The 13871-nt window shown below is 42.5% G+C and overlaps 1 protein-coding gene across 3 annotated transcripts in view; it reads right to left on the reverse strand.

Annotated features, from left to right (window-relative positions):
* Positions 1–13134, reverse strand: part of LOC126478914 (uncharacterized) — a 90107-nt gene extending 76973 nt beyond the window's left edge. For 2 of the 3 annotated variants that reach the window (XM_050103745.1, XM_050103741.1), the window contains exon 1: positions 13099–13134. In XM_050103745.1, the coding sequence (XP_049959702.1) occupies positions 13099–13104 (6 nt within the window). In that variant the 5' untranslated portion in view covers positions 13105–13134. Of the gene's footprint in view, positions 1–7814; positions 8244–8945; positions 9294–13098 lie in introns of those variants that run through there. The other variant, XM_050103742.1, reaches the window with a different exon arrangement.
* Positions 13135–13871: the final 737 nt, after the last annotated feature.

The raw sequence follows: 13871 nt of genomic DNA on the forward strand, positions 1-13871 counted from the left end.
ACAGGAGTGCAAGTGTCAGTGGCTACTAGGAATATAATGGGACGTAGGAAGCTAGACCCAGCACGTTATAGGTTGCGTGGAGTGGGGGATACGGTGGTCATGCCTTTGGGGTCTAATAGAGGAAGTCTGATTTAATGCATGCATGGAGGTAGTACCATGGGTAAGCGAGGGCTACGACATTATCCTAGGAGTGGATTTCTTGCATCAACATCATGCCAAAATTGACCTTGGACGACGAACTGTGGAACTTGGTGGAATGTTATTTCAGCTAGGGGAAACTGTTGTCAATGCAGAGCTGTCCCTAGGTCCGTTCAACGTAGTGGACAAACCAACTGAACCGCGTTCATTAGCATTGAGGCTTAATTCGCATGAGTGGGTGTCTAGTGGCACCGGGAAGTCGCTTTGGGTAAATGCGAAGTCGAATCTACCCGTGGGTAAAGTATGTGTCATTGAACCATTGCAGGATAATGAAGTTTTGGGTCCATTCGGTTGTTTCGTGAAACAGAAGGGATCGACATGGGAGTAGATCCCGTGAACTTTGATAATTTTAGAGAGGTAGACGCGAATTTGAGGAAAGAAGTTGTAGTAGCAAATTTGAATGTGCCAGATGACGACGACTGATGGTCGAGAGGTAGGCGAAGCGATCAACCACTAACTGCCAATAGAACTGCATTGCGTGACGAAATTTAGCATCTGAAATGAGGAGAAGGATAGCGTATGGAAGATTTATTGTGGGAATTAAAGGACTTGTTTTATCCACAAGGGCCATTACACGAACTCCATTAGTTCAACATAGGATACCAATAGGAAATGTAGCAACTGCTTACCGTAAACCATACAGAATACCGAGGTAATCGCAGCCGACTTTGGAGGATTTCATTGATAAGCAGCTTCGGACGGTATTATAGAGCATAGTAATAGTTGCTAGGGAGCGGGCATTGTCGTTGTGCCTAAATAATCTATGGATGGAACTAAGAAATACAGGTTCTGTTGTGACTACCGATACCTCAACAATAAGACAGTAACGGACGCATACCCCATTCCAAACATATCGGAGACGCTGGATCACTTAGGACAGCGACAGTACCTTTCTATGATGGATTTGACAAGTGGTTATCATCCGTTGGAGGTGGCTCCAAAGGATCATCCAAATACAGCTTTCTCTACACCAGGAGACCATTACCAGTATATTGGAATGCCATTCGGTTTAAAAGTTCTCTTTCCACATTTCTGAGGTGGCTAGACCGTGTCTTGAGGGGTTTGAAACCACGTCAATGTCTGATCTATTTAGATGACTTTATAGTGTTTTCAAGGAGTATGGATCAACATAGACAACGGTTAAGGGATGTATTTATGAAGTTAAGAGCCGGTAATTTGACGTTGAATCTGAATAAGTGTCATTTTTCATTAGAAAAAGTGAAATATTGGGTCAAATTATCACTAAGGACGGAATGCAAACAGATCCGAGGTTAGTACAGGCTGTAAGGGATTTTCTGGAACCGAAAATAGTGGAGGAAGTGCAGTCATTCATTCGAATTATCAATTTATATCGAAGTTCGTGAAGGGTTTTACAGATTTAGCACAGCCGTTGCGATTGTTACGGAAGGGTGTGAAATGTGAGTGGACAGAAGAGTGTCACAAAGCGTTTGACAGACTGAAAGAACTGTTAACATCAAGTCTGGTTCTTATGTTTCCAGGTTTTGAAAAAGAGTTTATACTAGCCATGGGATGCATCGAATTGAGGATTGGGGTTTGCTCTTAGTCAGGAAACTGATGGGAACGAACATCCTGTAGTCCATGCGTCTAGGCAGTTGAATCCAGCAGAGACGAATTACTCAACAACTGAGAGGGAGATACTTAGCGTAATCTATGGAATCACATATTTTAAATAATATTTATGTGGGAGAATATTTCTGGTAGTGACAGATCATGCTGCATTGAAGGGGTTGTTGAGGTTAAAGGATCCGTCCACTAGATTCGCTAGATGGGCTGTGAGGCTTATTGAATTCGACTACGAGGTGGTGCACAAGCCTGGGAAGCAGCACGGCAATGCGGATGCAATAAATAGGAAGGTCGCAAAAGTAGCGGTCATAGGTTATGACCTAGCAGTATGGCAAGAGTTAGAGAACGCGAACAACGATTGTAAATTGTATCAGACACTGCCACAATTCCATATGTACGACGGTCTTCTGCGCAGGGAAATTAAGTTAGGGCCAAGGGTAGCAGCACAACGAACTTGAGGGATGAGGTCTTAAAGGAAGCACATGATCACGTGTTATCTGGTCATGGAGGGTGTAGAGCGACGAATAGGAGAGTGACAGGCCGATGTGGCAGAGCGGTTCTAGGCGCTTCAGTCTGGAACCGCGCGACAGCTACGGTCACAGGTTCGAATCCTGTGTCGGGCATGGATGTGTATGATCTCCTTAGGTTAGTTAGGTTTAAGTAGTTCTAAATTCTATCGCACTGATGACCTCAGATGTTAAGTCCCATAGTGCTGAGAGCCGTTTGAACCAATAGGAGAGTGGCGGAGAGCTATTGGTGGAGAGGTAGGAAAGTACACGTGGATCAATATGTCAAGAATTGTATACCATGTGCGCAGAGAGCAGGCTTGAGTCGGAAACACATACAGCTAAAACGATTACCGAAAGCAACATTCCCATTCTCTGTGCCGGGGAACGTTGTCTCAGGACCTTTTAGGTGGACAGCATAATGGAGCAGATTCGTTCTCACAGACCACCTTTCGAGGTACGTGCCGATGGTAGCTATGTCAAATCAACAGGCAGCAAAGGTCGTGCAAGCGTTAGTAAACAACTGGATTTAGAAGTTTGGTATACCGGCCCAGGGACCAACTTTATGTCGGATTTAATATAGGAACTGTGTAAATTGTTTGACATAAAGAAGTTGAGGTCGAGCGCATTGCATCCACAGGGCAACGGAAGGACAGAACGAGTACACAGAACAATTGGGAAGATGTTGAGTTTGTATGTGGATTCTCATCACCATCATTAGGATGAGTATTTTAAGCATATTGTATGCGCATACAATGCAAAAGTCCATACAAATACAGGTTTGTCTCCATATGAGGTAGTGTACATCCGAAAAATTGCGTCATCGTTTCATTTTGTGAAACTTTGGAAAGGAAGGACCGGTGAATGTGTACGTCAGTATGCAAGGACAATTCGGGATGTTTGAAAACAGGTGCAAAAGGTGAATACAAAGGCTTTGGAAAGGCAGGAAGACGCATTAAAGCGGAAAGGAAGTATACCGCAGTGTAGAGTGGGACAATGGGTTATAATGTCCAGCCCATATACACAAAAAGAGAAAAAGAAAGTATTGAGGGCCATACCAAATTGTTGAAATCACATCTCCCGTTAATGTTAATCTTCAGCTGCCAACTAGAACAACTTTAGTACGCTTTGGGCACTTACGGCCATTTGAGGGTTGCCGGATGTGAATCCAGACGTGTCACAGGTAGGAAAGAGGAAGAAAGAGGGAGTGAAGAGAGGTGTTAAGCACAGAGAAAACCAGGAAGATAGAGTACAGCATGACTACCGTATGCTTTGCGATACAGAAAGTAGTAGATTATTGGTAGTTTTTGTTGTTTTCTTGTCATGTATAACTCGGTTTGCATAGATTAATTAGGCATTGTATTTTATATGTGTTTTCGAGTATTGTGAGCCTGCTAGGGGTAGCAGTCTTTTTGAAGAGGGATAAAGGGTGATGATTATCCCTGTCCTCAGGTCACTGAAAAGGGAAGTGTAGCGTCTGACGTATGTGGACTGTTGATGGAGGAGAAATCAAACTGAGTTCTGGAGAAATAAATGCGTCAGATTAAATTTTGTGCTGAAAGATGTCAGATTCGTACGATTTCTTGTTTAAATTTTTAGTTATCGACAGTGTTGGTTCTGGAATGTCGTGTTTATTGTACCAGTGCGTACAATGTAAATTTAAGGATAAAAGTAGTTACACAATCAGTGTTGGGTTTGGAACAAAAATAGTGAATGACGGAGGAAAACCTGAGAAACTACAAATATGGGACACATGCACGGTGCAGTTATTTTTAGCCAGGGGAAAAGGAATAGACTGCCCAAGGGACAATGTGAATCCAAAGTGAGCTTGCAGCGGATCGGGAAGCATTGGATCTTCTCCACCTACGAGAATTTGGTGATAGTAGCAAGTTGTTTTGAGCGGGGAGTGTTTGCAGAAGCGAAACCTATAGAGCTCGAGGGGAACGGAATTTTAATCAATGGAGCTAAGTTTTACAGAAAAGGAACAACCTTCCACGTGCCAGCGTCCATTTCAGGAGTCACGCATTCGAATGTTGCGCAACACTGCTGTACTGATCAAAACCCACTCTAGAGTTTTTGCCAAGTCAGAATATGACCTTGTTAAATCAAACTGTAGAGCCAGGTCGGTTGAGATCCGTAAACTAATTCATTTTAGAGCAAGCTTGTGCAACATGTCACTCAGTATAGGGAAAGACAATGGCAAACATCGATCACTTAAAGCACCTCTGTGCCAAGTGTCATCGCAGCGCCGGCCGGAGAGGCCGAGCAGTTCTAGGCGCTACAGTCTGGAAACGTGCAACCGCTACCGTCGCAGGTTTGAATCCTGCCTCGGTCATTGATGTGTGTGATGTCCTTAGGTTAGTTAGGTTTAAGTTGTTCTGAATCCTTTCAGATTACCTATTCTGCATACTTATGCTGTCTTTGTACTGTATTTACTGACATACGATAAATTAAGGAATTCGCTGATGGTTTTGGAGGCAAAACCTATGGGAGTTTTTCAAGAAGTTTATTACAGCCCAGCGTTGCTCTTCCATACTTGCAACTCTCACATGACATGCACTTCCTTAGTATGCACACTGGCCAGAGCAAACAGCTTCGTCTTGACAGCCAAGTTGTAGCTTTTCATACGAGGCACCGCCTGCATAGCGCGCCACGTTGTGTAATGAATTAGTTGGCCTCTACACCTCCAAATGCAGCATCTAAACGCTCAACGGTGTTCTCTCCTGACAATAATCGACTGACCACGTCACCCATAGTACCATTCTCGACTAGGTTCTTTCCAGCATAAACCGAAGGAAATGTACTGAATAGCAGTTACCCACCTACAGCCGTACTCTGCATTCCGCTGTGAACTTCAAGGCAGAGGGTATCCAGCATTGTATTTCTATCTGTCGGGAAATTCATTACACTTAAACGACACATCCGTAGGCGACTGAGTACGGAATTGATATATAGTACACAGATCCTTCCAATCCTGTTAAATATTCCGTCAAAATCATGGATATGTATACTCTTCAATAACGTAATAAGAGATTTAAAATCATCTACACTTGTTTCCTATTACTGTATATGGTTTAATTCTCAGAACGCCTATTTCTCTTGATTCGTTGGACATTCGGTTAAACCGGTTCCTGACCGACGTATGTAAATATACTATTTTTTTCAGTGAGTACTGTTGTGCATCTTCATCCTTCCTAACCTTAGATTCATATTCAAGACGCCATATTAAATCACCACTTACATTCTCGGCCAGTGGTTTTCTGTACGACTGATCAAGTGCGGTATTCCGCTGAATCAAAATGGGGATTTAGCGTTGCAATCATGTGTTTCAACAATTTATCAAAATATCGTTATTTAAACAACACCATCATACAAGTTAACCTAAATTTCTTTTTATTACCTTATTAACTATAATTCAATCATGACTAGATGTAGTACGGGAAGGAACATATCAAGGATTTAGTTTTAGTTTGTTCATCATCCATATTCTAGTATACCGTTGTGGGTATCTAAACATGTTTTTCGGTTAGATATATACTATGTTATCTGATTTTCGAGATGTACCTTCTGCTACATTTACTTCTAAAACTATTAAATGAAGCTCTATCAAACATTGCAAAAATACAGACGGATTTATTTTTAATGGGAGCTTACTTCGTGCCCAAAAGTAACTCCTCTTTATGGTGTGAACTCATCTTACAAACTGTAATATGAAATTGGTACCACACACACTCTGACTTATCAGTCTACAGATAAACGACATTTACACAAAAGAGTCTATCGTTGAGGTGTTACAATACTCAAATATTTGACACGCCGGTAGGTGAATACTCATTGGAATTAACGTGTGTGTAGCTACGGAGCACGTCTTGCGATTGAAAACTTATATTCCAAACTGAATCAGTTCCATAAGTGAATGTGTTCACTAGCTGCAAGTGCCAATTATCAATTTAAGCTCGTTTACGAACAAATGTAAGGCTTGATTTCATCAAGAATATGCAGTTGTAGCCCTAGGACTGGTACAATGCAGTTCTTCAGTGTAACTTGTCTGTACTGTTTACTGTCCACATTTCATTTCTGTACAAGCCTACATTCCAAATACTTTCAGAGATGACTATCCCTGCTATTAAATTTTATATTTCTTCTTGAAGAGATCGTTTGCCAGAATCTCATTACTTGCCTTTGTATGGAGTCTGTATCCTATCTAATCTGCTACCACATTATTTTGCTAACGGAATAGTAAAGTTCATCTACACCTTTAGCATCTAATTTCGTAATCCATTCCGCAGCATCACTTGCAGTTCAGCTTTATTCGCTTCGACTAAGGTCTCCCATTACTTTGTCAACCTCTTTTCTCTCAGTATTGTATTTCCATCTTGTAATCTACTTCCTGTTTCATTTCCACAATATTACCTTCGTGTTTTTATCTTTTATACAGGTGTCCTATTTATTCTATCCTTGCATTGCTCAGCGCTAGTTTGCCATATGAGTTCTTAATATTGACAATACTGTTTCTCTTCTCTTCGATAATTAATTTTCATATATATTTTCATATATATGTTTCTATAGTCATCCACATATGTACAGGTTTACATCTCCTCTAATTATTCCTGCATTGCCCCTTTGTACTTTTCTTACTTTTTAGACATATGTAGTCAGTTTTGATTGTTTCATTTCCTACTTTTACATATTTTCACCTATCGTCAACCAAAATGAGTATCTCATATGTTACACACACATTACAAGTAATCCTCGCCTTTTTTCCATGCTTGATACTCTGCATGTATCAAAGCTACCAATTTACTGTAATTCCATTCCGAGTTTTCTTCAATACTTGTGGAATGCTGCCTTGAAAATTAGCAACATCCAATTGCTATTTCAGTTTACGAGTCCCACCTACTTATTGATACACTTTTCCTTACAGTTCATAATGAGTAGGTTATGGCCAGATTCAGTGTCTGCTTTTGAAACTATTTTCCACTTCAGAGTTTGATTTCATCTACACTTATTTCGTTACTTCCCGAAATTTTCTCGTTACTCCATGTGTAGAGCCTTCCAAGATTATTAAATAAAGTATTTTGGAGTTATTATACTGTGCACTGTACAGTGCTATACCAGTTGCCTTTCCAATCCATTTCTTCCTGTCAGACCATGTTGTTCTACAACTCCTTTTACTCGTTACTGTATAGTTTCAGTACTGAATGAAAATTTCAGTTTTCCTCTACAAGAGCAGAATAACTAATTATATGTTATTATTCATTTTTTAAATTGCTTTATCGTAAAAAAATTGTTCATACTTACAAAATAATATTTTTACATGTTTCCATCAAATGGATGTTTCAGTTGTTCTACATAGTCAGGTAACTAGTGGGTGGCCTACACAGTTGGAGACACTGCACACTCCGTTTTTTGACAGGTGGTATGTTTCATTTGCAGCATGTAACAACTGCAATTACCATTGGAGGACCATATTCTTTGGAAGGTAAAGCACGGATAACATGGCTTATTAAACAAAAACTTTGCAGCTGGTAAAAAAATATTTAATATAAGTTGCAGATCTTACAACAGTAATCAACAACAAACGAAAATATGAAAACAAGTATTGGAATCAAGTGATTTGTCTGACATGGTTATCACTTCAAAACGATGTCATGTTGTGGAATTACGATACATGAGAGAAGCCTAGTTGATGCGCACAAGCTCTGGTTGTTTGTAAGAGTAGATGGGAGCACCGGCAGGATGCAGGTCCTGGTACTGGAAGCGTGCCAGGTAGCCGGGGGTGAGCGCTGGCTGCTGCAGGGCAAACAGTTCACTGGAGGCGGCGCGCTGCTGCTGGGGGGCGGGGGAGGCGGGGGCTGGACCGTGGGCGTAGGCGATGCGCTGCAGGCGGCCGTCTGGCTGCAGCACGTAGTACACGCCGCTCTCCTCCGCCTCACGCAGCTCCGCCTTGCCGTACTGTCAGCAAAAGAAACAACGTTATTGTAAGGTGACAGGATTAAGAACCAAATGTACACTACATTCAAAACCTTGTTGTCCATTGCTGTTTGACGATTATGTAGTGAATTTCAAATTTGTTGAACATTTCATTTCTGGTCAGCGGTTACAAAGAGGTCCCTAACTGGAATGGACTATTTCATTATTGTATGAATAAAAAAAAGTCTACACCATGTTTTATTGAATTGTTATGACCTGTTTCGACCGAATAGGAAACCAGGAAATCGTGAGGTGGTCGGCCACTGCAAGGATGTGCACTAGCTGAAATCAGTGATATCAACAACCACGTATTTTAGTTTTAAATCTCAAGGTGTGCCTGTTCGACAGAAACCAGTCATATGGAACGTTATATAGGCTGCCTAGTTCTATGCCTACATTTACGTTTACAGTCCCACTGTCTTTTATCTTGTATTCCGATCTTTGTGCGAAACGTGCGCTGGAGGCAGCAGAATCGTTCTACAATCAACCACAAATGCCAACTCTCTGAATGCTCTCAATCGTGTTTCACACATGGAACGTCGTCTTGCCTCTATCGATCTCTAATTGAATACACGGAACATTTTCATAATACTCCCATGTGGATCTGATGTAAATTTAACACAAACTGGATTGCTGAAAATTTAATGCAGTTCGGTTGCATTGTCCTTGTCCTAATATACTTACGTTGTAAGGAGCCTCAGTAGTGGTGGTGGCAGCCTCAGTGGTGGTGGGGGCGGAGGTAGTGAACGTAGGCAGTTGGTAGGAGTCTGTGAGGCGGGAGAAGTCCTGTGCAGGGATGAAGAACTGTGGGCGGAAGCTGGCTGCAGAAAATCCAGAGACTGGCTGCGGGGCCGCGAATGACGGCTGCGCCTGCGACTGAGCGAAGGCCTGTGGTTGCTGCTGCTGCTTCTGTTGCGCCTGGAGCCGCTGAGGCTGGCCCGGCAGCTGGCGGGAGGGCGCGCCGTAGCTGGTGGAGGGCGCTTCGCCCGCGGCCATCGCCGCCAGCGACGCCAAGGCGAATACCAGTTGGACCTGCAGAAGGAGATGGTGAACTGGTAGTGACCAGCTAGGACTTTTGAATAAGTGGCAGTCAGATGAAAACTTCTGTGGGCTCACCCCCATATTGCCAAGGTTGTTTCGACTATGCCGGGAACCCCATCACAATCTCCGTAGAGTCCATATGCCCCCGCCCCCCTTCACCCATACCACTTACATACTTCTGGAGCCATGGAGACAGACAAGCGTGGCTGCTGATTTGCTTCGGACGTAGTGGTGCATGCCAAGGAACGGTCCTGTTTCCGTATGCAAGTGTGTATTTTTTTTCGTGAAGGCACTGACTCTGCTGTCTCACAGAGGGACAAGTTTTTTAACAGTTACGGGGATTACTTTTCAGACAATAAAGAGTTTTCTTTGTTTATCGCTCCTGTCTCAGTTTCATTTGACTGCCCATTATGCCCATTAAAACCGTACAGTGCCTCATACTACTTTTCCTAAAGAGTACGTTATCTTGATTAGTGTTTAGAGACCAATTTCTGCAAGCGATCATCCTGGTCGAAAATGAATGTATGACTCATTTCTGTTGATATTATTAATGTTTTTCTAATGACAGACATTTTGAAAGGAATTGAAAATATTCAAATAAGCCTGTATGAAAATATCATTCAGTGTTTTGGAACAATTACAGATAACCCCTCTATAAGAGAATGGTTAGCACAGATTAGGTAGTTGGTCACAATTAAACTATGTTAATCCTTGTGATTATTGTTGATTGAACGTCTTCAGTCGTAACATAGTGTTCGTAAAAAGGTGTTTTATGTTAATTACACATTTAATCAGTCTTGTTTAAATATAACTGACGTACTGATTCCTTTGCACAAATTTTATGTATTCTTGAGAGCGGTTTTCTCATACAAGGAAATTACTACATCTGTATGCAATGGCCGGCCGGAGTGGCCGAGCGGTTCTAGGCGCGACAGTCTGGAACCGCGCGACCGCTACGGTCGCAGTTTCGAATTCTGCCACGGGCATGGATGTGTGTGATGTCCTTAGGTTAGTTAGGTTTAAGTAGTTCTAAGTTCTAGGGGACTCATGACCACAGATATTGAGTCCCATAGTCCTCAGAGCTATTTGAACCATTTTCTTTGTATGCAATGATGCATCTGTATATAATGATGAAACAAATCTGTGTGTATGTGAATACAGCTTTTCTCGAATAAGGGTGAAAGAACGCTAAATGACAAGAGACTGGATGGACATCGACCCAAAACTCGAATCGGGACTCATCACTGTAGACAGTTCTGCCCCAGTCAATGACATTCCAGAACGAAGTCGTGTCTGGAGGCCTCCCAGACTGCGGTGGGATACCAGCATCCCGAAAACCATGGGTGATGATTTGACGTGTCATTTCTTTTCATTGGAGGACTCCGTTGGTTGACATCCGCAGCACCCCGATATATTGGACTTCAGAAATGGCTCTGAGCACTATGGGACTTAATATCTGAGGTCATCAGTCCCCTAGATCTTAGAACTACTTAAGCCCTACTAACCTAAGGACATCACACACATCCATGCCCGAAGCAGGATTCAAACCTGCAAACGTCGCGGTCGAGCAGTTCCAGACTGAAGTGCCTAGAACCGCTCGGTCACTCCGTCCGGCCTATTGGCCTTCTTTGCGAGCCATCCTGGGGTTGCATTTCGGCAAGATAATGCAAACCCGAACACAGCGAGAGTTTCTACTGCTTGTCTTCGTCCTTGCCAAACATTGTCATGACCACCATGGTCGCCAGATATCTCCCCACTTGAACCGAGCGAGGTGGCGCTGTGGTTAACACACTGGACTCGCATTCGGGAGGACAACGGTTCAATCCCGTCTCCGGCCATCCTGATTTAGGTTTTCCGTGATTTCCCTAAATAGCTTCAGGCAAATGCCGGGATGGTTCCTTTGAAAGGGCAGGGCCGATTTCCTTCCCTCACCCGAGCTTGCGCTCCGTCTCTAATGACCTCGTTGTGGACGGGACGTTAAACACTAATCTCCTCCTCCTCCTCCTCCTCCCCACTTGAGAATCATTATTGGCAAAGTTTTCCAGTTGCCACGGGATTTTGACGATCTAAAGCTCCAGTTTGACAGAACTGGCACGATATTCCTCATGACGACACCCAACAACTCAGTAAATGCCAAGCCGAAAAACTGCTTGCATAGGAACCAGAAGTGAACCAATGCGTTGTTGACTTGCTGAATTTGAGTCAAGCTCTTTCTCTTCAAGAAATCCATAATTTTTTTCGGAAATTGTAAGCATTTGTTTATGTATTTTCCCTCTTATTCGGGCAAATACTCCGTGGTGAGTCATTTCATTTTTATCTTTTTTTTAAGAGTGTAAGACGTGACACTATGCCGAAAGGATATGCCGAGAATAGTCTCAAGTGACTCCGAAAAAATCACATAAAATGTAGTTTGGTACGTCTGGATAACTAGTTTCTCCTTAGCTTCTAAATTACGTAAGTCATCTCACTTCGTTCAGTGTTGTTGCTTTCGCAAACAGTAACTGACTGGTCCTACACTATAACCGTTTGTTTTAACGCCCTTACGAAAATAGTCGACGATGAAAACAGCTTCGCATAACCTACTCCTCCCACCTCATTGAGAGATGTATGGTAAATATACATGCGATCACTACGAAGCACTGTTTTCTATCAAGACACCTGAACAGCCAATGAGACCTTTCATTATCTTGTACCCCTCTATGAAAGCTGTAAGCTAGTCATAGATGAAATTCATCTACGTCACACCGATTTTCATGTTACCCTCTCGCGACCAATTTCTAAAGTAATATTATGAACGTTCCACATGTTACATCGGAACCATTGATACTATAATTTGTGTGTGCTAAGAACGATCTCAGTTGCTTTTTAGCTGTTTATTTTTCGTATCCTGCTTTTATGCGTCATTTGTGACATCATATAGTCGCAGACAATTATTATCCGATAAAGTTCGATGTCACATGGAGCTACTGAAACGGTTTTGACATGTGCCACAGAATTTCTTATATGCCTTAAGATGTCGATGAACGTGATAGGTGTTAAAAATTTAAGCATATTTTGAAGAGCAGCTAAAATGGTACTTTACATATAGTTTAAAACTCACAAAATCTTTTTGTACAGAGCTAATTACTATAAATTGAAAATTAAGAACCATGAAACGTTTAGTGCAATGACTTACCCAAAAATAATAAATTGAGGAAATTAGAGAAACATTTGACACTCCTTTGGATGATGCTCGAAATCACATATAGCGAATAGTATGGCGATTGGTACTTTCAAGTTCAAAGTCTCATCAAATGTTTCACTAGCCTATTTTATCACGTACCTTCAGAAAAAATATTTCAGATAACAATTGGTAGGTTACTCTAACTTTCTTTACTTTCAGATATTTTTCAGGAACCATGATTTGTAGAACGCACAATGTCCTGAATTTAGTATTTAATCCGAAGGATGCCTTTTTGAAAGTTAAATTTGAATCCAATAGAAGTTTTGTGTGCTAAATAACTGTGCTTCGAAGAGTTGACCTTTTCGTCACGACATTGACCTATCTTATTTGTCCGTTTCCCACTCTTCTTTTGGCTATGAAAGTTCAGACAAAATCCATTCTGTAGGTTCTAGGGCTTCTTCTTGTCACACCGTTCACGCATCTGACTAAAGGGTCCCAAAGACAAATGGCATTCACAGCAAAGAAGAGATTACGAGTAATCCCGTCGACGAGGAGGCCATTACAGACAGGCATAGACCCGAACAATACATATCTAGTTTAGGGAAATTATAATCGCCGAGGCAGACGACTCACCTGCATGGCTGCTCGATGCACCTGTTGCGTCTGCTGGACTGGACGAATGTGGTACCGGACAGCAGCGCGGGGTGGCTTTTATACGGAGCTGAGCTGCTTGGCGGCTCTGCCAACATGACGTCGCAGGTGAGCTCCCCGTTCGCGTCCGTCAGCGGTGAGTTGCGCAACCACGGGTCACGGCCACGATGCCCCACCCTCCTCGTTACCTCACGCTCTCTCTCTTCGCCGTGCTGCACATCAATACTATTGCTTGCACCTCACTGATTGTTAGCACTCCAGGCGTCTACATTGGCACTGGTACCAATACTTCTTTTATAAGGCTCATCACCGTCAGAATGTGCTCCGGTGTAAGCACGGATGTAGTCTTTCGCCCATACTCTATAATCTGTACATCGAAGAAGTAATGACGGAAATAAATTAAATTTTTGAGAGTGAGATTAAAATTCAGTGTCAAAGGATATCAATTACAAGATTCACTAATGATATTGCTATCCTGATAATGAATTACGGTATCTACTGTATGGAATGAACAGTCTAATGAGTACAAAATACGGACTGAGAGTAAATCGAAGGAAGGCGATATTAACGAAAAGCAGAAGAAACCTAGCATCCGAAATGGAGATCACGAAGTAGACAGTTAACGTGATCTGCTAACTAGGCAGCAAAGCCGGCCAGTGTGGCCGAGCGGTTCTAGGCACTACAGTCTGGAACCGCGCGAACGCTACGGTCGCAGGTTCGAATCCTGCCTCGAGCATGGGTGTGTGTGATGTCCT

This window comes from Schistocerca serialis, chromosome 1 (genome assembly GCF_023864345.2).
Source record: "Schistocerca serialis cubense isolate TAMUIC-IGC-003099 chromosome 1, iqSchSeri2.2, whole genome shotgun sequence".
NCBI classification, from domain to species: domain Eukaryota; kingdom Metazoa; phylum Arthropoda; class Insecta; order Orthoptera; family Acrididae; genus Schistocerca; species Schistocerca serialis.